The 27,244-nt window shown below is 44.8% G+C and overlaps 1 protein-coding gene across 3 annotated transcripts in view; it reads left to right on the top strand.

The window, feature by feature from the left end:
* The window catches only part of ANKH (ANKH inorganic pyrophosphate transport regulator), a 759,848-nt gene that overhangs the window by 340,411 nt on the left and 392,193 nt on the right, over positions 1-27,244 (top strand). For all 3 annotated transcript variants that reach the window (XM_069620449.1, XM_069620448.1, XM_069620450.1), the window contains one exon: positions 26,378-26,594. In XM_069620449.1, the coding sequence (XP_069476550.1) occupies positions 26,423-26,594 (172 nt within the window). In that variant the 5' untranslated portion in view covers positions 26,378-26,422. The remainder of the gene's footprint in view (positions 1-26,377; positions 26,595-27,244) is intronic.

Raw genomic sequence — 27,244 nt, 5'->3', positions numbered from 1 at the left:
GAACTAGAGAAAAAGCGTGCAATTGCTTCAGATACAACATACACCTCTACAAAGTGAAAGAGACGGAGACACTAAATCAGCAGCATGGCTAAGAAAGTCCAACCTGGATCATGAAGCTTCAATAATAAGGTGGTAAAAGATCCATTTGTCATTTCTAAATCATTTTGGACCTTTCTAGGTCATTATTATGGACCTTTCTGGGTCAATATACAAAAAACGTTTCAGAGTGCGATGTTTCTAATGCCTTTGCCAGGACCACAGTCTAATTCTAAAGGACATCTGTGTATGGGAGATGAGACGTGTGATACTGCATGCTTTGTAGACCAATACATGAATATTGATAATACCTAGAGATGAGTTGTCAGTAACTATTTGCATCAGGGTAGCCAAGCCTATCAGAGGCTGCATCCTTGTGGGTTACTTCATACTTACTTACAAGTAACCATACATGATTTGAAGAGGACTGACAAAAAGGAACATTCACAACTATGTGCCATCTAATTCTGCAAAATCATGTTAGATGAAATACGCATTACCTCAAACTGCTTATTCTGGTTTTAGGGGGTAAAGAAACAAACTCCCTTGCATATTCATTATATAGTAACTCACCACATACACTGTTACTGAGCCGAGCACATAATGTTGCGCCGCATGAGTGGCATGTAATCTGCTCTTTTTGAAAAACCTATATTTAAGTAGATGTGGTGATGTCACCATGTAAAAGCCTGATGTCATTACATGCCTAGAGATGTAACACCGTTTTAAGACACCCATTATAACAAGAGCATGGTAACATCTGATTGAAAACAGGACAAGGCACAGAACAATGAGAAACAATATATCATTACAATCTGTTCTTGTTGAAAACATATCAACTCAACTAGTACAGCTAAGGACAGATGTCCACCTACATTACATTAATCAATAAGTGTATACATGTATGGAAGATGTAATATACTACAAGTAATATAATGATCACATCGGGCAAATGTGCATAGTCTAATGCTGGATAATAATCAAATAGAATGGTTGCATACTTAACTAAATGCATACATTAGGGATGTATATAGCAAGTACTCAAATTAATTCCAGATGCATACATATTTGTGGTAGCATTCCAGGTATTACATGGAATCTGAAAGGAATCAATAAAAAAATAAATGTATATGCCCATGCATTCAAAATACAAGATTGTGGATCATAGGTCTTTTCCAGTGGAGTCAATGTGTTCCAATCCATTTGCTCGTTCAATATTTTGAAGTGTGATGTCATACAAAAATGAGTTTCCTTTCAACATTAGAATCATAATATAATGAATCCACAATCCACCATGACGGATCATTATGGGAATGTTGTAATTCTAAATAGTGTCCCCCAAGAGGGGCCGCATTCCAAAGAGTGTCCTGCGTTTATATCCTACAGTACTTTGAATGAACTAGATGATCCTGTAAGGTTTTACCTTTCGTCTAGGCAAACAATGAGCATCTATGTTAGGAAGTGATAATGTAACCAGATACCAGTGTTTTATAATGTTCCTCTTGAACTGCTGGTCATGTGGATTACATGTTACTACATATACCATTTTGTTCATGTCATTAGTCCGGACTCTATTAGTGCGAAGGTTTATGGGGAGTGGGGGGGATATATTAAGCCATATTGTTTGATTGTATAGTTTGGTTGTTAACTTGTGGGACACTATCCTTGCCATTCTTGTACAGCTTGTACATTTATCAGACAGATCTATTTTCCAATCGGCTACCACACTTGGTCAATATGTCAATTTAATAAATGCAAAACCAAAAGAGCTGTATACTGTATTGAATACCCTTGTGGACATATATATATATTGGCCAAACCTCAAGTTCTTTAAAGATTGGGACCAATGAAGATCGATCACGGTTCAAATGCAAACACCTTGAGGCACCACTAACTAAACACTATTTAGAATTACAGCATTCCTATAATGATCTGTCATATTGGGCCATGATAATTACTTTGATCGCCGAGCTGGCCTGACTGAGCATCAATCTGTCTGATCTGATCCCTAATCCCCTTCTTTATCACCTTTGAGTAACAATATATCTTCGTGCATTGAATTAATGAATTTTCTTAAACTTAAAAAAAAAAATCTAAAAACTTAATAATCAGCCTAAATAGTTTGAAAGTTCGATTCCCCACCGGCCCCCCACCAAAGGTTTAGGTCCGGAGGAACCCTTGAAATCCACCATAGCTGCTGAGCCCCATCTTAAGATGCAAAAAGCAAAGAGGAAGGAAATGAGACGCTTGAGAGGCTCACAAAGGGATGGTGGGATCTTGACCAGCTGGCTGCTAAAGGATAAAAAAAGTCACCTGTACAGTTGAAACATCCTTTGATGACACTGGAATCTCATACAAGCTCTTGCCTGGTGCTGCGAGTAAGCCTATGAGTGCCGCAGCAGACGGAGAAAGGGTGCGTGGGAATCCTAACAAGTCCAAACCTCTAATAATTCCAAAGTAATCCTGATTCCTGTCCCTGAGACGCTACCCATTGTTGACCCTCTAAAATGTACAATTACAATGGAAATTTCAGCCAAATCTCAGAAGTGGTTAAACCTTGGTGAGCTCATCCGCATACTTCATCGAATACCACATCTAAGAGGGCTGAACTCAACTGATTTTGATGAGCCCTTACACAAATCAGGCAGTAAGACATCTTGCATACATTGTGCACTACCAGAAGTTGCTCAACTAACTAAAGCTCAGAAGTCAATGTTTACAAACTTGGTCTATACATTAGACAATAAGGTAACAAAGTTACCTTATTGCAAACAGAGAAAGGGTGCGTGGGAATCCTTAACAAGTCCAAACCTCTAATAATTCCAAAGAAATCCTGATTCCTGTCCCTGAGACGCTACTCATTGTTGACCCTCTAAAATGTACAATTACAATGGAAATTTCAGCCAAATCTCAGAAGTGGTTAAACCTTGATGAGCTCATCCGCATACTTCATCGAATACCCCATCTAAGAGGGCTGAACTCAACTGATTTTGATGAGCCCTTACAAAAATCAGGCAGTAAGACATCTTGCATACATTGTGCACTACCAGAAGTTGCTCAACTAACTAAAGCTCAGAAGTCCATGTTTACAAACTTGGTCTATACATTAGACAATAAGGTAACAAGGTTCCTAAATTAAGCAAGCACGAAAGACAAACGGCTGTGTCTCCGAGTGGATGCTTTTGAAAATGAAAAGGGCTGAGCATGGCTGAAGGGTATCCTTTGTAACTCTGGCTTTGAGCCAAAGTGACATTTTCGTGTTGCATGTTGGAACATCCGAGGGAATTCACACTTGGAGTGTCTAATGCCTACAGATCTAATATCTTACCTGGTACTATACCATCCCACAATGTTATTGCAGTGGACATTTTGGCGGGGAAGGGAAAGGCTAAGGAAAAGGTATTGATTATTAATGAACACGCTCGCCCTGGCTCTGGCACAACGGATGCAATTTTGAACCCATTGAGGCAATTTTCACTCAGTGGGACAGTGGGGGGCCACAGGATGTGATCCTTCTTGGTGGTGACCTAAACGCTAGATGTGTTGAAGATACTGGTTGCCCTGTTCATAAAAATGTTTCAAGACGAAGTGTAATGCGCCAGTCAAGGGAAACGAAAAAGGAAAGTGCTGGATGGGCTTCCTGAAAGAACAGGACCTGGCCTTAATCAATGGCTGGACTGCGGGAGATGTCCCAGGTCAGTTCACTTAGAGCAATGGACGTTCCAGGGCCACATTGGATAGCTTTGTTGGTAGCAATGCTCCCCTGGGCCGGATTCAGGACTTAATAGTTATCCCGGAAGATCATAGTGATCATGCAGTCCTATCATTCAGTATGGATATATGGTTTTTGCTGTGGAGTCGGAAAAGAAATGGTGGCCTACTCAGGAATCATGCAGACAAATGCATTTATTGGTTTGTGGAGAATCTCCACAAAGTGACTTTAGGGGAATCTAGCGCCCTACAATACGATTAGAGGAGATTAGCTGATCTGTCCCATGATGATTTTGAAACCTGGATAAACATGTTGGCACGGGAGTGATCCGGATAATCGCTTGGCCATTCTGGTAAAAGGCCATGTGAAGACTTTTGATTTCGCCATTCGTAATGCCAAGTGTACATTAAGAAGATCTATTAGATCTATTAAGCCCTCTTAGATAGACATGCCTGACATACTTAACTCGATAAAGTGGGAAAGATGGATCTAAAAATTGGCTTAAGCGCTGGGGGTTGACTATTACGAATGCCCAATGGCAGCAAATGTTGGGTGCCCTGAAGGTCCTCAACTCGCAGAGTATTTGGCAAATTCTCTCACAAGTTAAGGGAAAAGGGCACGAAAACATTAAAAACATGGGAGGAGTATTAAAAAATAGGCAATGATAAAGCAACCACGCTGGCTTCGGTGGACCCGGACACCGGGCGTGTTTGGACAATACATCTCTCCCATGAATTATTCGGTAAAGCCATTACTAAACTAAAAAGCAACCGAGCTCGCGGCCCAAACGGCCTGTCTAACTTGGTTCTGATCACTGCCCCTGATACTTGGGCAGCGCTGCTTTTGCTTTTGTTCAAGAAAATTGGGGTTATGCACAAGATACTGAGCTCTTGGCAGCAGTCAGTACTGGTCTCAATTTATAATCACACAGAAAATTACAGGCTGCTGTCAATGTTAGACGTTACAGGCAAACGCTATGGCTCATTGTTGGTGTCCAGTCAACTCGTCAAAAAAAAACTGGTCGACTGCAATTTGGTCGACGCAATTTGGTCGAAAACCATTTCGTCGAAATTTTTTTTTTATTTATATATTTATTTTTTGGGGTTTCGTTTTGTTAAAAAATGGGTTTTTAGAGAAAAAAAGGGGGTTGGGGGGGGACCCCCCCAAAAAAAAAAAAAAAGGGTTAAAATAGAAAAAAAAAAAAATTCGACAAAATGGTTTTCGACCAATTTGATTCGACCATTTGTCTGGTCGACCAATTTTTTTCGACGAATTGACTGCCAACCCTCATTGTTGTTGGGTGAACTTCAGAGATGGGCGGATGCAGCCGTGATGCTCTACCAATACCAAACAAGCTTTCACCCCGGGTCTGCAACGCTGCATAACATTAGGTTGCTGGACATACTGCTTAAAAGAGCGGCTTGTAAGGATAGCCTATCTTTATACGTCACATTTGTAGACTTCAAAGCAGCTTTTGACCGGGTAGACGTAACAGATTATGGGCTCAGTTGCGGGCACTGGGGTGACCAGAATGGCTAGTGTACACTATTAGGCCTTTTCACAATACCAACCTTGCAAGAGTGCCTTTGGATAATGAGGGAAGCATGTCTGGATGGATAAATATTAATAGAGCGGTAAAGCAAGGATGTTTGCTAGCCCCCTTATTGTACAATCTGTATATCACCGACCTGCCAACCGGTTTCCTAAAAAGTTCCAATTGCCCCCCCAACTTTGGGGAGGGAAAAAATAAGGTGTATGCTATACGCTGATGATTTGGTCCTGTTTGATGATACGATAAGTGGGATGAAATTAATGGTAAATGAACTTTGCGACTATGGGCAGGAAAACTCCCTTATGGTAAATCTCTCCAAGACCAAATGTATGTTAAACTAAAAGTAAAAATCTCTAAAATAGCACTGAACACCAACCTCTGGGTGCTTGATTATGTGAAAAGCTATGTATACTTGGGCCTTGAAGTGAGTAATAGAAATGACTAAAAGGAAATCCTTGAGACTAAAAAAAGGAAAGTGTCCCAGCTAACACTCCTTCTGCAGAAATGTGTTACTAATACAGCAGGATATACAACCCAGGGCGTTCCGACTTTTTACAAGCAATGTTATTGCATTATGATACTTTATGGGCTAGAAGCTATAACGATGAGAGAGCTTAGTTGGCTGGATCGCCTGGAGGGCATGTTCTGGCGCAGGGCTTTCAATTTACCTCTGTCATGTCCTGTGGAATAAATGCAGTTAGAATTAGGCATTGTATCACTATATGCCCAGTGCTTAAAAGGAGAGGGGCCTTATGCATAAAATCTAAACTGTCAATGGTTTGTCCACTACTGAATAAACTAGGCGCAGGTGGTGGATCCGAAGGAATAACTCAAGGTAATAATTTTTAATCCCTAAATTTGGCCTTCTTAGATAAACTTGGTTGGGTGCCTCGTCGAGATTTTTGGTTTAAGTTTGATTATGTAAAAGCATCCTTCTTTAGGAAGGGACTCCTGGGACTGGACCAAAAACTATACCCACCGGTAGACCCTTATTAATTATGGCCCTGTAGCCCAGGTATCTTTTGCCGTTATTTGAAACCGGTGCCCTATCTTCTTTTAAGTCCTGGTCCTGCAGTGTTGGACTTTATGTTGAGATTAAGAATCAATCTACTCCCACTTTTAACAACTAAAGGCCCCCAATTGGACATTGCGAAAGAAATTAGGCTGTGTCGGATCTGTAAGTCAAATGTGCATTTGGAGACTGCTAAGGACGTATTGACACAATGTAGTGCCCTTTGGCCAGTTTACATGTGTATCATGGGCAGCAGTTTACACAGATATGAAATGCTGACTCAACGTAAATGCAGAGCACACTTTATACAGTCTGGAAAGTAGTGGAAAAGCGTCTTGTTGCGGATTAACTTGGAGTTTTGATAATTGATAATTTATCTATTTACACCTTTGGAAAGATTTGTAGTTTTATATGTATAAGTGATTAATTGGATGACATTTTATTAAGTTGTATTCATCTTTGGATTTTGATTCAATTTTTATCTGTATTTTATTGTATGGTATATATACTCATGTGGCTGTGTGAATTTGTTTGTATTGTTAAAATGTGTTAAATTTCTAATCGAACTATAAACAATTTAATAATAAATACAATAAATAAATATAGTATCCTGCAGGGGCACGTGTATACCAGATTGCAGACACCCCTGGTGAATGGTTCGAATCCAGGCACAGCAGGGAGGAGTTCAAAGTTCACCCCCGGTTGGAAACTGTTTACTGCTTTTACGCTTTCGAAATTGAGGCTGCCTCAGGCGATGAACCACATTTATTTTCGAGGGATTCATGCACATATGTGGAAAGAAACTGGTTTAAAAAAGATACCAGGGAGCAATGGGGAAGTGATTTGTGTTCTCCATAACAAGACTAGAAAACATATAGTTTTTTTGTTTTCTTTTCTGAGGTCGATTGCTATGAAGAGGAGACTTAGGCATTCAGATGTCAGGGGCATGACTCGGTAGGGTTCAGATGGAGCACTCGGCTGACTGGTAGGGTATGCTTGGCAGACTCGTAGGGTTTTCAGAACTCTGCGGAACGTTCAGCTACAGGGGAGAGGGGTTGGGGGAGGTCGATTGCTATGAAGAGGAGACTTAGGCATCCAGATGTCAGGGGCATGACTCGGTAGGGTTCAGATGGAGCACTCGGCTGACTGGTAGGGTATGCTTGGCAGACTCGTAGGGTTTTCAGAACTCTGCGGAACGTTCAGCTACAGGGAGAGGGGTTGGGGGAGGTCGATTGCTATGAAGAGGAGACTTAGGCATTCAGATGTCAGGGGCATGACTCGGTAGGGTTCAGATGGAGCACTCGGCTGACTGGTAGGGTATGCTTGGCAGACTCGTAGGGTTTTCAGAACTCTGCGGAACGTTCAGCTACAGGGGAGAGGGGTTGGGGGAGGTCGATTGCTATGAAGAGGAGACTTAGGCATCCAGATGTCAGGGGCATGACTCGGTAGGGTTCAGATGGAGCACTCGGCTGACTGGTAGGGTATGCTTGGCAGACTCGTAGGGTTTTCAGAACTCTGCGGAACGTTCAGCTACAGGGGAGAGGGGTTGGGGGAGGTCGATTGCTATGAAGAGGAGACTTAGGCATCCAGATGTCAGGGGCATGACTCGGTAGGGTTCAGATGGAGCACTCGGCTGACTGGTAGGGTATGCTTGGCAGACTCGTAGGGTTTTCAGAACTCTGCGGAACGTTCAGCTACAGGGGAGAGGGGTTGGGGGAGGTCGATTGCTATGAAGAGGAGACTTAGGCATCCAGATGTCAGGGGCATGACTCGGTAGGGTTCAGATGGAGCACTCGGCTGACTGGTAGGGTATGCTTGGCAGACTCGTAGGGTTTTCAGAACTATGCGGAACGTTCAGTTACAGGGAGAGGGGTTGGGGGAGGTCGATTGCTATGAAGAGGAGACTTAGGCATACAGATGTCAGGGGCATGACTCGGTAGGGTTCAGATGGAGCACTCGGCTGACTGGTAGGGTATGCTTGGCAGACTCGTAGGGTTTTCAGAACTCTGCGGAACGTTCAGCTACAGGGAGAGGGGTTGGGGGAGGTCGATTGCTATGAAGAGGAGACTTAGGCATACAGATGTCAGGGGCATGACTCGGTAGGGTTCAGATGGAGCACTCGGCTGACTGGTAGGGTATGCTTGGCAGACTCGTAGGGTTTTCAGAACTCTGCGGAACGTTCAGCTACAGGGGAGAGGGGTTGGGGAGGGGCAGAGAGTTCTTCCATAGTGAGAGTCTTAAGTGTGACCGAACGTCTTGTGTCTTTGACAGAAGAGTCAATACATTTCTGTGGCTTCTGTAGCAAGGTTACTTGGAACGTAAAGGGCAAAGGCCAAGCCAGCAGTGGTTAGGCAGTCGGACCTTAGCAGGCAACATTTCTGGCAGTTACATCCAAACTCTGGATAGATATGTAACACAATCATACGCAGACAGTATTTCATTCTTTTGAAACATTGCACCTCCATTTAAAGTTAAGCTAGGCAATCCTTTTTCTCTCCCTGATCACTGATAAGCAAATGACCGTATATCCATTGAACCCAGGGACTTATGCAACAGGGTCTTGTTCGGGTGATGCGTGACTGACTGGAGTCCTTGCAAAACTCTTGTGCGAGTCAATTTCGTAAATGTACGATTCCTTTTACTAAACATCAGAATTTGATGGTGCAAGAGTGGAGGCTAGCAGCTATAGAGCGTACATGTGCCCACTCCCCCATCTGCATGGCCTAAATGGGTGTTCACACAAGGCTTTTGTATATGCAGATGGCCTTACTGGTCGCATAGTTAGGACAGTAGCCTTCCTCCCTCCTAAATGCCAACAGGTTCAAGTCACCATAACTGACGGAAGGGCCTCAAGCGGCCTTCGTTCTCGTTATTATCCAATGCTAGCACTGGCCATGCTAGTCTCTCCTTTGTGGAATGCGCAGTCGATGCTTCAATGCTTCTTGGCACATTCTTAGTGTTAGTACATTAGCAATGCACAAGCCTCTTTCGCAAGACATTTGCTCATGTGCAAATCGCTAATAAAGTTGTCAAAAGATTGCCTGCAGATAGAATGTGCTTCTTTAGAAATGCTTATCAGCGTAGGCACAGTACTGCTGATGGCTTATTTTTTCTTGGCAGCAGTGTGTCCAATTATCTTAACTGTAGGCAGTGACCTCCATCTGGCTGTTAATGCAGAGCGAGGATGAGTTGCCCGTTGAATGCACATAATACTAACTGCCAGAAAAGCAGCAGTCTTGCCGGAACTAAATGCAATCACTTTATGCCTGCTTGATCTTTATTTTGTAATTAAGTCTGCATGGGTCGGTGTGGGTTCAATCTCAATTTCCTGTGGTTAGGAGGGCACTGTTGCTCTATCAGCGGAAGAGCCTGTGTTGCCTGGTGCTGTTGCTCTGTCACAGGGGAGTCCTTTCTGCCTGAACAGCATTTTCTGCCTGGTGCAGTTGGTCTATCACTGGAAGAGCCATTGCTACCTGGTGTTGTTGCTCTAACACATGAAGAGCCTTTCCTGCCGGGATGTTGTTACTCTAACTCATAAAGACCCTTTGCTGCTTGGTGCTGTTGCTATTCCACAGGAAGAGCCTTTTCTGTTCTGGTGCTGTTGCTCTACCTCATGAAGAGCCTTTTCTGCCTGGTGTTGTTGCTCCATCACAGAAAGAGCATGTTCTGCCTAGTGCTGTTGCTCTACCACAGGAAGAGCTTTTGATGCCCGGTGCTGATACTCTACCTCAGGAAGAGCCTTTGGTGCTTGGTGTTGTTGCTCCATCACAGAAAGAGCATGTTCTGCCTAGTGCTGTTACTCTACCACAGGAAGAGCTTTTGATGCCCGGTGCTGATACTCTACCTCAGGAAGAGCCTTTGGTGCTTGGTGCTGTTGCTCTATCACAGAAAGAGCATTTGTTGTCTTTTGTTGCTGCTCTACTGCAGCGCAAACCTTTTCTGCCTGGTGCTGATGCTCCATCACAGAAAGAGCATGTTCTGCCTAGTGCTGTTACTCTACCACAGGAAGAGCTTTTGATGCCCGGTGCTGATACTCTACCTCAGGAAGAGCCTTTGGTGCTTGGTGCTGTTGCTCTATCACAGAAAGAGCATTTGTTGTCTTTTGTTGCTGCTCTACTGCAGCGCAAACCTTTTCTGCCTGGTGCTGATGCTCTATCTCAGGAAGACCCTTTGCTACCTGGTGCTGTTGCTCTATCACAGAAATAGCATTTTCTGCCTGTGGCTGTTGCTCTACCACAAGAAGAGCTTTTGCTTCTGGGTGCTGTTACTCTACTTCCGCAAGAGCCTTTGCAGCACGGTGCTGTTACTCCACCTCAGGCGCTGTTGCTCTACCACAGTAAGAGCATTTGCGGCCTGGTACTGTTGCTCTATTGCATGAAGAGCCTTTGCTACCTGGTGCTATTGCTCTACCACAGGAAGAGCCTTTTCTCTATGGTGCTGTTGCTCTACCACAGGAAGAGCATTTGTTGCCTTTTGTTGTTGCTCTATTGCATGAAGAGCCTTTGCTACCTGGTGCTATTGCTCTACCACAGGAAGAGCCTTTTCTCTATGGTGCTGTTGCTCTACCACAGGAAGAGCATTTGTTGCCTTTTGTTGTTGCTCTACCGCAGGAAGAGCCTTTTCTCTATGGTGCTGTTGCTCTACCAGAGGAAGAGCATTTGTTGCCTTTTGTTGTTGCTCTACCGCAGGAAGAGCCTTTTCTGTATGGTGCTATTGCTTTACCACAGGAAGTCCTTTTTTGCCTGGTGCTGTTGCTCTATCGCATTGAAGAGCCTTTGCTACCTGGTGGTGTTGCTCTACCAAAGGAAGAGCTTTTGTTTCTGGGTGCTATTGCTCTATCAGAGGACGAGCATTTGTTGCCTGGTGATGTTGCTCTAACACAGGAAGGGCCTTTGCTGCCTGGTGACTGCTTGACCGATCTCTATGCCTATGGGCCCAATTGATGCCTTAACCACTACTTTGTAGACACAGGCAAAGGGGCTCTTGAAGCAAACCGCCTCTGAATTTAGGAAATAGAAGGGTTTTGACTGTACATCCAGAAACTTTCAGAAACCCCCCTGCAGTGGTGCAATTTATTCCCTGCCCTAGTGCAAAGGGTGCAATACAGAATGGAGTAGAAATTCCTTTCAAACCCACACTTTATAGCTGCACAAATGTGGCTCATTTTAGAAGGGCAGCAATCCAACAACATGCCCATTCTGCTCACAGGGAGGGAGTGCATGCTGCCTGCCAACAGACCTTTTTGCACTTTTTTGTATGTATGAAAACTTGTCTCACCATGCTTCTGATATGCAGAGTATCATATTTTGTGACGGGACACGATATTCCCTGTCTCGTTGGGGCTCAGTTCCCTATTCGGGCTGAAGTGGTCAGGGGTGATGTGCTTCGTTACCGAGGGTCTCTCAATCCATGTATCTACACCACACTCGGTGTGCATGCCATCATAAAACCTGCAGCTATCCTCATAGGCCTTTCTATATGGGCTAGAGTTATTCATGTCAGCAGCGCAGCTCTAACCAATGCTTCTGGAAACCCTTAGGTGGGTTCACTGATATATCTGTATGAGGAAAACAGGGCCCTGATTGGATGCAATACGCATGGTGTGCCTTTACCTGAGCTGCTGTCTGGAGGTGCTTGTATGTGTTAGCATTAGAATGCAAGGTGTTCTGCATTTTCCAAAGACTATAGAGCAATCTTTTCAGTTTGGGCTATTAGGTGGCACTGTAAGCTCTTCCTTGAAAGCCGAAACTATTGTCATTAACATAAGCGCTTCATATATGGGCTTTAAATGTGGGTTTGTAATGCTTTTCCAGTGGAGATGATATTTGAGGAAGGATACACAGTTGTAATCCCACCCATTCCCTGTCCCTTGCCAATGTAATCCTTATGCCTAATCCCACCCATTCTTGCCCATCTTGGAACTCTTTGATTTTGAGTGAGCTCTTCCATGGAGGCAGCCATCTTGGATGATTGCCTCTAAGGAAGCTCTCTGGAATCAAACCGACCATATTTGAATGGTAAATATACAATGCATCTTCCTATCTGGTGGGACACAAAAGCCAAAACTGTTGGTTTGCCAGTGCTTGTTTTCTTTAAATCTACACTGTTCTATACTGTTATTTTAAAAAGTAACTGTTCCAGAATGGTTACTTCTTAAAATAAAAGTACTTTGGTCACGCTGTGCAGTATTGTGATAGCTCTTTTAAAATGTGTGACTGATTTATTATAAATCATGCAGCTACTGCAGGACGCTGTGCTTCACTAGGTGCGAGTGCGCTAGGGGGATCGGCTACATCGCTCTCGCTCACAGCAGTTTTAGACATTCTCTCTGCTGCGTGTTGCTGCCTCTGCGATGCTGAATGGAAGCACTGCTCGATGGAGGATGCTTCAAAGACAATCAAAAGCCGCAAAGGGGATACACTGGATGGCAGCTGCAGCACCATTGACTCTGACTCTGGAATTGACCCATATGAAAGGTGGCACTCTCATGAGCATGCAGAGAAGAGAGTTAAAGGGGATGCAAGAGGAGCCATAGCACCGGATTACAAGACTGGTGGTATTTCCTTTGGAAATACTGCCAAACAGAATTACCATTACCGCATGTGGTATCTTGAACGGGGTGGGGGGGGTCACATGCACACCCTTCAGTTGTTTTTCATTTTGCAATTATAATTTTAATAATATCACAGGACTCCAATGGGAAATTGCATAATACTGCATGCGGATTTACCACGTTCAGTAATATCGCCTATGCTAATGTTGTTATGTAGCAGTCATTACCACCACAGAAAAGCATGCAGAATTGAAGAGTTTTCGTAACAAAATTACTGCGTTTGTTAGCGTCACTGCCAAACCTGTCATCCGGTCCTAGTGTTTTCCACACCCGTGCTCGCACAGTAATTATTTTCTGTATTGAAGGTGTTATGCCTGTTACACACAGATGCTAAATGCTCATCCAGTTATGTGTTTGATCCTTGAGCGCAGCAGGCAGATCAGACATAGAGCAGAAACCACTTAGCTCATGGCAGGCATTCTGGTAAACAGTCTCCTTGCACATGTAAGCTTCAGCTCTGCTCCCTTCCAGCTTCCTGCAGACACAGAAGGGTGCAGAGCTGGGGTGTTAGACTGCCATTATGAACAGTAACAGGCCGCATTATTTACACAGCAGCTTCCCCCTCACTGAGGCTTTTTTTAGGCGGAAGTGCTCGGTGTTTTAGCAAAGAGAGGCCTACAGAAGCAGACAGTATTTCGAAGGAAACAGGGTGGGTGAGAAACATCTTTGGCACCCCCACACCACCAAAAATGACAAAATTGCAATGTACAAATGTTGTAAATCTTGTTATAACATGTTACAAATGTTACTCTGTCAGCAATCACTTTGTGAATGCAGTGTTTACAAGCAGGGTAACAAGGCGATGGCAGGGGATGGGGTGGGAGTTTGCAATACTGCGTGTGACCATTTCCCACCGGCTCCAGGGTGCTTGAACAAGCAAGGATTGGTCAGCGTATCCATACCATATGCCATGAACTCCTGAGAGCCCATCCCTATGGCAGGCTGGGGAGAAGGGCTTGCCTTGTCTTGTGACTGTGCACCACTGGAGGTAATGCTGTCTCACTCATCTGATCAAAGCGGTCCCTCCCCATGCATCACCAGGTGTCACTCCCAAATGCCAGCATCACTGCATGCATAGAAGATCAGAACAAATCCCAGATATTATTGGGGCGTGGATGAGGAATAAGTCTGCTGTCTGTGCTGGTGCAAACTTTCAACTTCAATTTTTCAACCCAGCCAGTGCTGCTGCCTCCACGGCCAATTCTGTCTTGTTTAGTGCGACAGAAAGAGGTGTGAACAGACAGTCGGTCAAACAAGCAGAGGCTTGTTGGTAAAGTTAGTACTTCTTTTCTACTCGCTTACATTAAATTAACATCCCCCCAGTTTTGTGTTTTGCTGATTAAATGTTAGAGTGCTCTCACCATGCCTTTTAAGGACTGATACTGTGCAGTCCCAAACCGAATCCAATCCCTCTAGGCTAGCACAGCCCTAACTTCTTACTAGTAGTGAAGCACGACCACCATGCATATCAAACCCTCTGCAGACACGAGCACTACCATTTTATTTATTTTGTACAGAGATCGGTCGGACTGGGGCATAAAATTGTTTTGTGCACCAACGAAAAAGTGGCTCACCGTTGCAAATGGGAATTTATTGCTTTTATGACACTGTTTGAATAGTACCCAAGGGGGAGGTTTTTGATAAAAATGTGATGCAAATCATACATTTTAAAGAATATTTATTCAGCAACACTGGTCAAAACTGTTAGCCACATAGTGAAGTAACTCATCAGACTGGCCCACATTGGCCAAAAAAGTGCCCCATTTTGACCCAAAAACTGTCCCACCCAACTGAGACATTTTGCATTTTTTGGCTCGCCCATGATTGCTCCCCTAATGCCCTAATCCAGTCCGAGCTGAGATCTACCGCAAAGTCACAAATGCACCCGGCTCAAAAGCCATGGGGTGTGCCTCACTAGCTATGAAGGTGGCGGCGCATACCCGTCTTCCTGACCCGGACCCAGGCACTGGCACCACATATTCATTCGACAAGTTAAGGCATCCTGGGGGATAAACAACCGCATTGACCTTAAGCATCTGATGACAACAATTGGTTAAAAGAAATCCTAGTGCTGGAAAATGGCTGCCCTTGTAACATGGAGTCACGCATTCCTTGTATATATGTTCCTTGTATTTTCTTGGGGTTTACAGTGCTACTGTTGTGAATGCTCCTGAAACTCTTTGCGGGAACTTCGGTAAGTATCTGAAAAGGGCCCACAGAAGTTGCTATTTCCGGACCTCTCTATTAAACATGGCTAGGTAAACAGCAGATGACGGAATGACTTACATAATCTATGAAGGCGGTGGCACATACCCGTCTTCCCGACCTGGGTCCCGCACCGGCACCGCATATTTATTTGACAAGTTAAGGCATCCTGGGGGATAAACAACCGCATTGGCCTTAAGCATCTGATGACAACAATCGGTTAAAAGAAATCCTAGTGCTGGAAAATGGCTGCCCTGGTACCATGGAGTCACGCATTTCTTGTATATATTTTCGGTTTATTTTCTAGGGGGTTGCAGTGCTACTGTTGTGCATGCTCCTGAAACTCTTTATGGGAAGTATCCGAAACGGGCCCACAGAGGTTGCTATTTCCAGACCCCTCTATTAAACATGGCTAGGCAAACAGCAGATGACTTACATAAATCAAATATAAATACATACATACAGCTACCCGTCCGCATGAAAGACTGGAATTTTTAGCTCACAGCTGGTCAGCAAACATAGCTGAAACAAGCTGTGCGGTCCCGGTCCGCACCTAACATCAGCCCACTGCCCGCCCTCCAACAGCTGCAGTCATGCCGCCCGTCGCCTCCTTATCTTACCTGCAGCTCGCTCCTGGCTGGGACTCGTCCTTCTTCCGACCGCCCAGGACCACGTGCTCTATTGCCCTGCACCAGCGGCTGTAGGGGCAGCTCGGAGCCTGACCATGTGCTAGGAACAGCAGAGACCCTGGACGCAGCATGGGTGGGTGTGTGAACCCAGGACCATTATTATGTCATCTTGGTTGGTTGGCACCTGCAGTAGCAGCTGGGCCCGCACAACACAAGGGTCAGACTACTGGGCTCAGGCTCCGGGCACCTGACTATGTCCTGGCTGGGACTCCATTCCTAATAATTCCTCGTGCGCCAACTGACACGGGGCCACTCATAGGCTGCCCAATTAATCAACCACCTGTGTGACGTGCACCCAGGACTAGTGCTAGAAGTTACTATTTAACAGAGGCTACTTAGCAATACACTGCACATTATAAAACGTGGCTGCCTGGTGCAGCATGGTTGGTCCGGCTGGCTTTGCAGGAGCACCGCGAGCCGCTGCACGAGATAATGCAGAGACTGGCTGCTGTGGTGTCTGCTTGCAAGATGCAAGTGCATGCACGCCACCATTCATTTCAGTTGGCCAGTGGCCACTGGCCCGCTGTCCGGGTTGCAGTGTCACTCAGTCACTTAAACATACCGTACTACCGCAATTAAAAACTGTGAAAGATTATTTTTTCACACTAACTAACGTGCGGCGCCCTCTAGAGCATGCAGCGCCCCCTAGAGGCCAACATGTCACTGACGTCAGGCAGCCGCCTGATCTGCCTGACACAAAGACCGGCCCAGGAAGGAGGCTTATCGAGATCATGGCTCCACATTTCCAGACTACCATAGACTCTGCCGCGTGGATTGGGGCTCCTGGAAAGGGCTCCAAATCAGCCTGAAATTGTTCAATGTACCCCAATGTTTCCTGATAGGGATACTTGTCGGAGCATAGCATGCATGCAGTTCAAACATTCATTCACCACTTTTGCAGCTGAGCACCACTACGCTGGGGCTTAACACACCTGTTATTCAAGTGCCTAGAGAAAATTACTTTGTAGTGTGCTTTAGGTAAATAGTAATTTTTAGTTTGAGCTATCACTATAAGCTGAAACTATTGCATTAGAGTACAATTAGGGAGAAATGGCAAAGGAGGAGGGGCACAAAGCTTGTAGATGTTGTTTGGTAATTTTTCCACCCGTTGACTGCTTGTGGCCATGCCCTATGGCCATTCCCACCCAGTTCAACCCCCCGCCCAAAACACCTGCACATGGAAACTCTTGAGCTCACTTTAATCAAGCTTTACCATCAAATCTTGCGCTCAAAGTGCTTGCCAGTGTTTTTTCAAAGCATTCTTCTGAGATTTAATGACTTATTTGGAGCTGTAAACCTGCTACTGGGGTAATAAAAATGTCTTAACCAAGTCTGCTTTCACCAACTCAATTCACTATGCGTGTCCTTTACTGAAGTACTGCTAAAAACTAGCATTGAAAAAGCCAACAGTTTTGACTTGTGTGTAATCATTAGGCATTTGTCAGACACTGCTATTAAATGACCAGGTTCTTGCAACATTTTGCACTTGCTTTCATCAATAGCCAGTTAATACCACTATGGCAGTGCTTGGCAAGTGCCTTTCCCATGCCTACACAAAAGCCCACACTGTTGGCATTGCCAATGCTTGTTTATAATGTTATAGTACTCAAAGGGAAAACTCAAGCAGTCAGGGACAAATGAGTATTATAGGTCAAAACGAAGAGGTTTGGCCCCAAATGAACCATTCAATAACCTGATTATGGTAAAAGATATTTAACCACACAATGAATGAGGCCACAGGCAGTTGTGGGCTAAGTGAAAACAAATTAATATGGCATAGGAAGAATATTTAATATACAAAATATACTATTTTATTTTATTTTGGACTGATGAATCATCCGTAGGATAGGGGTATTTAATAGCCCGTACAGAACATACATACAACAGATTCAAAATAAATTTGAAAAAATATACAAGGTACTTGTTCTATGGTGAACAGCATAATACAAATGGCATAAACCTATAAAGAAAACAGGGAACACAGTTGCCTACGTAAATTACATATATCTAAGAATTACACTTTCAAAATTGCTGTCTGGATCCCGCCCCCCCCCCCGTCTCGGAAAAGCAAAGCAAGAAAAATCATCCCCCATTTCAGTATTAATCTAATGAATAAAGTAGTTATTAGGAGGGCCAGACGTAAAAGGCCAGTAATGAATTTGTTTGTTCATGGCCTACAGACACATCCCGTGTCAAACATCAAGCAGTTGATGAGCTGTGATATCTAGTCTTCTAGATGGGGCTATCATCTAAAGGCATACATTCCATTAGTTGGTTTCGAGTGGCATAGACAACGAAAGCAAAATTTGAGTTAATTGTGATGTGACTCAAAAATCCGAGGTGCAATACACGCCCCCTGTTCTTCATACCTACCCATCTGAAATTTGATGTTGTGTTCGGCCCCTCTTGCATCACTGCAACACCCCCTGTGACGACCCATAAACTAGCATTGGTGGGGCTACAAAGAGGAGGCAGGAGGGCACGCAAATATCCCAGTGTTACCGGGATATTACGGGTGCCGGTCGGCAGTAAGTTCTTATTCCATTAAGTCCCTTAGGACTCCATGGGATGAGAACTACTGAATCACTTGCACTGTTGTTAATGGTTCTGTTGATCAAGTCATTTCTCTGCCGGTAGGGGCCTGAACTCCCGGCAGGTCAGGTCTGCTGGTAGTTCACAGCCCCCATCAGCAGACTCGGAGTGAGGCAGTCTGGTAGAAATGTAGTGCCAGCATTTTGACCGTAACGCCAGTAATGAGGGTAATTGTGTTGGTTTTGAAATAAAACTTTGTTGTTGTTAGTGATGTCCAGGTTCATTTAGTAGATGGCGGGGGAGGGGGGGTAGAGTGAGAGAGAGAGAGAAAGAGAGAGAGAGAGAGAGAGAGAGAGAGAGACAGAGCTTTCACACAACAGACCCAATTCTACCCTTATTCTGGTGGTTAGAGTATTTTGGAGGAGGTTTAGCAGTTTAATTAAAGTGCTTCCAGGTATTAGTGCACTACACTCTACGGAGCAACGGAGCACCACTGCTTGAATGTTTGTGTTTCTTCTTATTTCCCTTCCTTTGACGTCTTGCTGCCTGGCTCCCATTGCCCCATTCCACTTAATTAAAGTCCCCTTTTTACTGAAGATGGCATCCTCCCCAATCCCTGCGCACCAAATCGTTTCAAGGGAGTCTGAACATGCTACCAGGCCTCTCTGCACCCAGTGGTGGGGACCTTCTTCATTCCCATTTTCAAGACCCCTCCCACCTTGCCCTCAACCGCATGTCCACATTTTTCCATCTACCCATACCCATTTTCTGATTTTCTGCCCATGTTCCTTGGACCCCATATACCTTATTTATGCACCTGAGGCATTGTCCCCCTGCACCTTGCCTGCCTTGCGGCTCACCCTTACTCAGAACCTGATACGTGCACATGGCGCTGAAAGCACCCCAAGCAATCTCGATGTGCTCAACGAGATGTTCCCTTATCACAACTTGATTTGTTGATTGGGAATCAGCGAGTCAGAATTTGGGCAAGGTGAGCAAAGCCCCAAATCTGTGCTCTATAGGGAACTTCTTGAAAGTCGCTCGCCCTATCCACTTCTAAGGTACTAGTCACAGAGTTAACATCAAACTTCCTATTCGATATTAGTACACGGGTGGGGGAAGCCAGCCTATCAAGTGGCTAGGAACGCAGGTTTGAACTGCTGATACAATCCTGCGTTCCAGCCAGCATTACGGCCAGCTCTCCCTGCCGCCATCTTCCCCTCACCATACTTCCTCTTTTTTTTTTAAACCCTTCCCACCCCTCACTGACCTTATTTCGGCAGCGGTGGTACTCACTGCCTCAGCCGCACCTTCTTCCTAACTCCAGCTGGCCGCGATGGAAAGGGAAGAGGGTCTCTGTGTGGACCCCTGCCTCCTTTTTCCATGGCGGCCATCTTTGTAAAGGATTTTCCTTCATTCAACGGGACGTGCGCGGCATCCCATTGAATGAAGGAAAATCCTTTTTATTTTTTTTTTTATTTTTAGCAGCCCGGGTTATCGCTTTGACAACCTGGGGCGCTAATAGCTTTAAGCCCCCATTCCTAGGTCTTGAATCGGGGTTAACGGCCCAGAGCCGTCGTTATCTGACCCTCGCTTCGCTCGGGCCAATAACTTGGGCTGGCGGGCCATTAAACCCTCTTCCAGCCCTTGTAATGGGGGCTTAACACCATATTAAAACCCCACCATTTGTCACAGTATTTCTTTGCTCTTATACATTTGTAGAAAACAAGATGAGATGGGCTTCAAACCTTGCACTCTTGTAATCAAAGATGGTGACCTGCTTAAATTCACTTCCCTTAATTGTTCTAAATAGCCTGACTTTAGATGTAATCCATCAGACTTGGACCTTATTCTTATCAATGTGAATTAAAAGGCCCTCGTTTAACAATACGTGCAGAATTAGTCTAGTAGCTTTTGTGTCATCATCTCAGTCTGGACAATCAAATTGGCCTCAACTGTGAAAAACAAGGCTAGGCATGGCCTGGCCTGCAGACTAGGCACGTCCAGATCTAATAAGGATAGTTGTTCAGTTACATCATACATTAAAAATGAAATAGCATGATGGCAAGAAGATGTCCAAGCTAATTTTTGCTGTGGCACAGAGAGGTTTGTCCCTTTTCTGCTTTGACCAAAAGTATCTCTTGCTCTGTTACCATCTTGCAGTGTACCATGCTACAGTCTGATGAGCAGCTTTCAAATATGTTCATCAATACCCAAGCATTGTAGAGTGTAACGCCTTGTTAAAAAATCATGTGACCGTGCTCAGGTTTATCATTTTTGGATCCAATCACTTATATAGAAAAGCACTGCTAAATATTGCTAATTTTACTCCCCAAATTCAGACTGGGCAGCAGATGTTTGAATCCTTTTTCAAGGAGTGTATGTGGGTACTAGCAAAGGTCACTTTGCCCAGACCCTTAATGGTGGAGTCCAATAGGTCAATATGTTGATGGTTACTGGGACTACGTTTACATTTCTAATTATGTAAGAGCTGTCTCCCACAAAGCTTTGTGGTAGGTCAGACAGAAGAAGCGGGCACAGAGGCATAGCTAAACAATACTTTATTAAAAGTAAAGAAAAGCTTCTGTAATCCCTACCACTAAGATGGGTTCCGTACGTTACAAAACAAACAGGTGTTCGTCAAGATGTCTCACAACTTAAATGATGTCCTCCGTCCCAAAACCTATGCTGACCTATCACTATCCTAACTGTTGAAAGAAAGAAGATAGAGAAAAAGGGGATCCTAATCTTTTGCTTCCCTGCCCGTTGTGGCTTTACGTTCATCTGTGTCAACGTCCTGCTAGTGGTGCACCTCTAGTAGGAAAGTTGTGAGGGGAAGTCCTGAAGTATTCTGGAACCATGCATCACTAGGACATAACTCATATTGGCCAAGGCAGGAGGAATCAGGCTGCAGTGTGTGCCAAGTCAGCTGGTGAGTGAAATGATTCCAGGGAAAAATCCCTGTAAGGAAACCTAGGAGCAGAATTGTGGTGCAGCAGCTGGGCAAAATTACAGTGCAACATCTTGTCACAAAACCCAAGGAGAGCAAAGGTGCACTGGGACTCCAGGTACCAAACCACAGCAGGGCACAATTACACATGAGCAAATCCCAGTGGGCAGTTTCAGAGTGCAAAATCTGGGGTTTGTAAAGTATAATGAAACACGTAGAATGGTGAGTAGGTGAGTGAAGGGTGCAACTCAATTAAGATAATTACAGCAAGGGATAACCTGGCAGAGTAAGGCATGATAAATGCATTATAATGACATTCTTTAACTCCTGGTTTGCACTTCAGGCCCACCAAATTCCAGCTCAATATACAAATGAAATCACAAATATTTGTAGCTCAGTACTGCTATATCATGTGGACATAGGGTGAGTGGGCAACCGTCTAACCTCTTCTCACTCCTCTCTCTGTAAGATCCACGAGATACCGACAGGAGGAACTATTTCCTATCACTACTGTGTTCCCACTCAGCTCCATGCTAGGTGGACTCATGGAGATGTGTAATACCATCAGAGTATTGGAGAATTCATACAAATATGGTGGCTCGCCTAGTGTGACCATGAGGATTACTGGATCAGTGCTTGTAGGAAGAACACGGATAAGCGTGATTGAAGACCACCCACAGCCTTGCCGATTTTACTAGATTAATCAATTAAAGGCCTAGGTACGGGAGACAATCTTTTGTATGCGGCTGACCGAATTTAAGCCTTTACAGGGCTCTACTTAGAGACCACGAACGGAGAAGACAGTTCAGTAAGGAATGCAAAACAACATTCAACTCGAAAGCATTTTTAACAACACCCCGGAACATTTCTGCTCAACTAATTTGGCTACCAATTGATTCATGAGTGTAGGCTTAAAGCATATAATCAATTTAGATTAAATGATAGACCGGTACGGACAAGGAATAAAAACCTGATTCACAAATTCTCTTACCATAGCAAGTGATGAACTGCCCCATTTACCACACAAAGTGGGAAGACTCCAACTAAAAATGGAGCCCGCTTATTTCCTCTCAGCCTCTTATGCACGACGTGGAATTAAAGGCTGGGGTAAGGATGCCAGTTGGTTTAATTGTGCAAGATATTTATTTGTTGTTTAAACGATGTGAATCTTCCATTATCGTTCTCCTATCCATGGCTAAAAATAGGAAACCGGTGGGTCGCAGATGATGTATATAAGCGAGTGATACAAATGGTAAAAGTCCATCAGAGATTTAAAACCCAGGATTACACTGCATTCTGGAACGTCCAATTAACTCACGTGAGACCTATTGTCCAAACTATCCTCCAGGAACAAGCCAAAGACCGATCAAGTTAACTAAACAGTGGAGAAAATCTTGACCAATCGCATGGGAACTCGAGCCCTCCACTAACCATTAAGATTCATTAGAAATCATTCTTATGGCTAGTTTCAGGTGATTTATTAGGGATGCCCCAACAGCCTCTTAACCTGACATTGTCCTGAAGCGGACTTGACTTTTGCCCAGGCGTTGGCAGCAAATTCCTACAGCTCTACCACACGGTTAAGAGACTGCCTTTTTGTGGAGGAAGTGGGAAATGTCACCAACAGGGTTCAGGTGTGTACTCCCTTTTACCCATTCCTCACTTTGACTTGTGGTCCTGGCCAGTGGTCGAAGTGGGCAGGCGAAGTTGGGAGCGGGTGCTCCTTGATTATATTTTGCTTTTCCTATACTTTTATTTTAAAAAGAAACTGTTAAGAAATTATTATTTTTTTAATTAAAAGTGTAGGAAGACGTTAAAACTTGCACTTCAGTGCACCACACTGAACATTCCCTTAAAAAGCAGGTGCATGTGTTTTGGGGTTTGTATTGTGCGTGGGAGGGGGCGTCGCAATGTGGTTTGAGGGGAGCAGGGGCAGGCCAGTAGGGAACATAGTTCCAGTACTTCTCTTCGTACACTTCGACCACTGGTCCTGGCAGTCTGAACTCAAAGACTTTGGGTTCATTCAAAAAGTTACTTGCCCAACTCACTGTAAAGGCCGCACACTCGACTGGGTGGCAAACCTCAACTGCTCATCCACCATCATCTCCAACTCGGCTCACCCATGGATGGATCATAACTGAATCCAATTCACTGTCCCCACCAAAATTACCACTAAAGTACTCTCATATGCACACCCAGCCAAGGTCAGAAGCTCCAAAAAATTAACAAAGGACAACCTCCTTCCCTTCCTGGATATCCAGGAACTCAAACCTCCCTTTGCAAGTGACCCCAGCCCACTCACTGACATCTACTCTCACACTTTCACCAGAGCCATCGGCATCATAGCCCCGATTGAAGCAAAAAAAGAGCCCTCCGCATTAGTAAACGCATTGCTCTAGTCAACTGGCAGTCCAAGCCCAGTGACTCCACCGAGGAAGAGTTCAAAAGGCTACCAACGCAATATAAAAATGCTATATTCAAGGCAAAATCTAATGCCTTCAACCTACGGATCTCAAACGCCAATTCTAAATCTAAGGAAATGTTCTCCATTTTTATAGACTAATCACCCCATCCACCAGCCCTGATGAGATCATCAAAGATGAAGCCTAGTGCTCCAGCATACAGGCAGCCCTGCTAAACAAAATTACTCTTCTCCAAGATAAAATACAAACGCAACGCAAAGCACTACCTAAGCCCGAACGTCATGCTATACCTAGCAACCCAACGCTTAAGCCTCCGACCCCTTTCTTCTCCTTCAGAGACGTCTCAGAATCGGAAGTCATAGATCTCCTCCAACATCTTAAACCTTCCACATGTAAAGGAGACATCTGTCCACCTAACATTATCAAAGATTGCGCTGACTCCCTGGCTCCTCTCATTAACGCCTCATTTACTACAGGTACTGTCCCATCCAGCCTAAAAGAAGCCTAGGTCCGCCCCTTCTCAAAAAACCCTCCCTAGATACTAAATCCCCTAATAACTACTGTGCTATCACCACCGTCCCACTCCTCCTTAAAATCCTAGATAAAGATGCCCACAACCAGATACATTTCCTAGAAAACGAATGCCATCCTAGGCAAAAGGCAATCAGATTCTGTAAAGGCCATGGCACCGATACCGCCCTCCTGGACCTTAAAAACCAAATAACCGAGATAATGGACAAAGGCAAACCAGCCCTTCTATTACTCCTGGACCTGTCAGCTGCATTTGATCTTGTTGATCACAAGATTCTCACCTCCCATCTCACCAACGCAGCCCCTTTCTCTAAACAGGCCTCCTCCTGGATAACCTCCTCCCTAGAAGGTAGAGCCATGAAGGTATTTTCTCATCAGGTTAATGCAGCCCCTGTCACCATCCACTGCAGAGTTCCCCAGGGCTCCTGCACAGCGCCAACCCTCTACAATCTGTTTACAAAGCTCATTTTCGACAAACTAGACTCCCTCAGCATAGTTTACACCAACCAACGGCCAACGGTCTGTGCCTCAATGGAGACCAAACAGTGATAATCATTATAGGCCCCAAAGAAATACTGTCCAAACGTAACCAAAAATATTGAAACTTCATCACTGACAACACCATCATCCCTGTCTCCTCCTCAGTGAAGACCCTTGGGGTTTTCCTATATTCCACTCTGTCCATGACTCGACAAGTCATTGCCATTGCCATTGCTTCCGCCTCTGCACACACCACCAAACTAATAAATGCTATTAAACCATTTCTCTCCAACCAAAACTGCCTCTCCATTGCGTGAGCCACCATTGGAGCTAAATTCGACTACTGCAATGCTCTTGTAGCAGGCACTTAAGCCAAAAATCGTAATCGGCTACAAATAGTAAAGAACAACGTGCTTAGAGCAGCACTCAATATCACACAGGCTAGCTGCCCACTGGCTCCCATTAAAGAGAGAATCACCTTTGAAGACCCTCACATTAACACATAAATGTTTAAGCCTCTCTGCCCCTCCCTACCTATCGGAAACCATCATCAGAGATACCTCCTCGCGTCCCAAGAGAACTCATTACGCCAACTAATTGTGCATCCCGCCCATCAACAGGGCGAAAGCAGGGAGGGGATCGGTTTTCCACACTTAGCAACTAAACTTTGGAACGCCCTGTCCAACGCACTCGGAGCTGAGAGATCCCTTGCAGCTTTCCGCAAAGGACTCAACTACACTCTTCAACTAACACTCCCTTCTCACTTGACCCTCTGACCCCCACGCCTACCGGAACTCTGCATGTTTTTTTGTATTGTCTGAACAAAGTATGTATATCCAAAACACACTGTCATGTAACTAAGTATGCTTTTTCTGTCACCAGTAATGATAATCTGTAACAGTGTCACGATGCCTCAGGGCTGCTGTGCGCTTTATAAATGTTCATAAATAAATATTTTTTTATTGTTCCTCACTAGTTGTGTCAATCTTCTTCCCATTCAAGCATCAATCGCTGGTACCCAGCCTGAAGTCAGTTGTGTGGGGGAAATTAAGCAGAGGTGTAGTGGGCACCCTCCCTCTCCATTTGTGGTTATTGTAGTTGAGAGATGACTGACAGATATTTTCTGGAAAATTATCAAAAAGATGGGTTTCTTTGTTGTTTAGTTATGATATGATATGATATGGTATTTGTAACACGCCTATACACAAGTGTTTCAAGGCGCGACGAGGCAGGGAGGGGGGGACAAGGGGAGACAGACAACGATCCTACTAGGCCAGGTGTCATTCAGATCGCGCAAGTGCAGGGGTAGGGGAGGGGGAAAAAGTGCAAGGGGAAGGGGAGGGGGAAAAGTGCAGTACAAGGTAAGTGGCGTACGTAATAAATAAATAAATAGGGCCAGCTGGTGGCAAGTGTGAGGTAAGTGCAGAACAAGTGCTGGGGGAGGGGGGGGCTGTAGGGATACAGAGACAGTCCCGCAGTGCAAAGGGGTTCCAGGGCATCAGTGCAAGTGGAGAGTGGCAGGGCCCAGGACCAAGGCCGTTTAGAGTGGTCCAGTTGCAGGATCAGTGCAGTTTCAGTGAAAATTAATTTAGATGCTGATTGGCTCTTAAAAACTAAACCTGTGTACATTTGTTTTTGCCAGGCCTTGAATCGTGGTATTGCAGCTGTCAAGGAGGATGCGATTGAGATGCTGGCCAGCTATGGGTTGGCCTATTCCCTCATGAAGTTCTTCACGGGTCCGATGAGCGATTTCAAGAATGTGGGCCTCGTTTTCGTGAACAGCAAGCACGACCGGAGAAAGGCGGTTCTGTGCATGATGGTGGCCGGCGCAGTGGCGGCTGTCTTTCATACTCTAATAGGTAGGACTTCACCTGGAGTACATCTTCTTTTTCCCCCAGTTGCCCTGTGTTACACTTCCAGGTCATTTAATGTGTTTTTCGCACACTTCCTAAGAAACATTTTGCCTCAGTTTGGTTAGTTAAATGCTGGTGTTTTACTTGAACAAGTATGGCTGCAATTACTCCCTTTTCATCGCGAGACAAGTGGAGTAAATATCTAATTATGATGGATATTCTATGGTGTAGAGAAAGGAGACATAGACATAAGATGTTAACCTCAGGTTTTTGGCATAAAGGGTCAATTCACTACGTTCTACAGGCTTGACTTGACGCCTTGCATCATGGCATCTACATTTCCCTGCAGACAATTTCCTCATCCTCAAAAGGGATTTGCGCAGATGGGGGAGGGCCTGGATGCAGGTGCAAGAGAACACAGCCAGAACCTCAATACACACTTTAGTGTCTGGCACATAACAGGCAACGAGGAATGACGTAGTTGACTAAAACGAGGCGGGGATGGGTCATGTTTGATCAGCTGCCTAACTATGCTGTGCCATTGCATGCATTCATTAATTTGCTATAATGTGCTTAGTACCGCAAAACCGGCCTCTGAGCACGGGACTGGAATTCATACCTGTGCTTCTGTGTTCCACTGCTTTCACCACGAACGC

This window comes from Ambystoma mexicanum, chromosome 5q (genome assembly GCF_040938575.1).
Source record: "Ambystoma mexicanum isolate Mex_15411 chromosome 5q, UKY_AmexF1_1, whole genome shotgun sequence".
NCBI classification, from domain to species: Eukaryota; Metazoa; Chordata; class Amphibia; order Caudata; family Ambystomatidae; genus Ambystoma; species Ambystoma mexicanum.
Note: the sequence above shows the minus strand (reverse complement) of the source record. Positions and strands in the feature narration are given on the sequence as shown.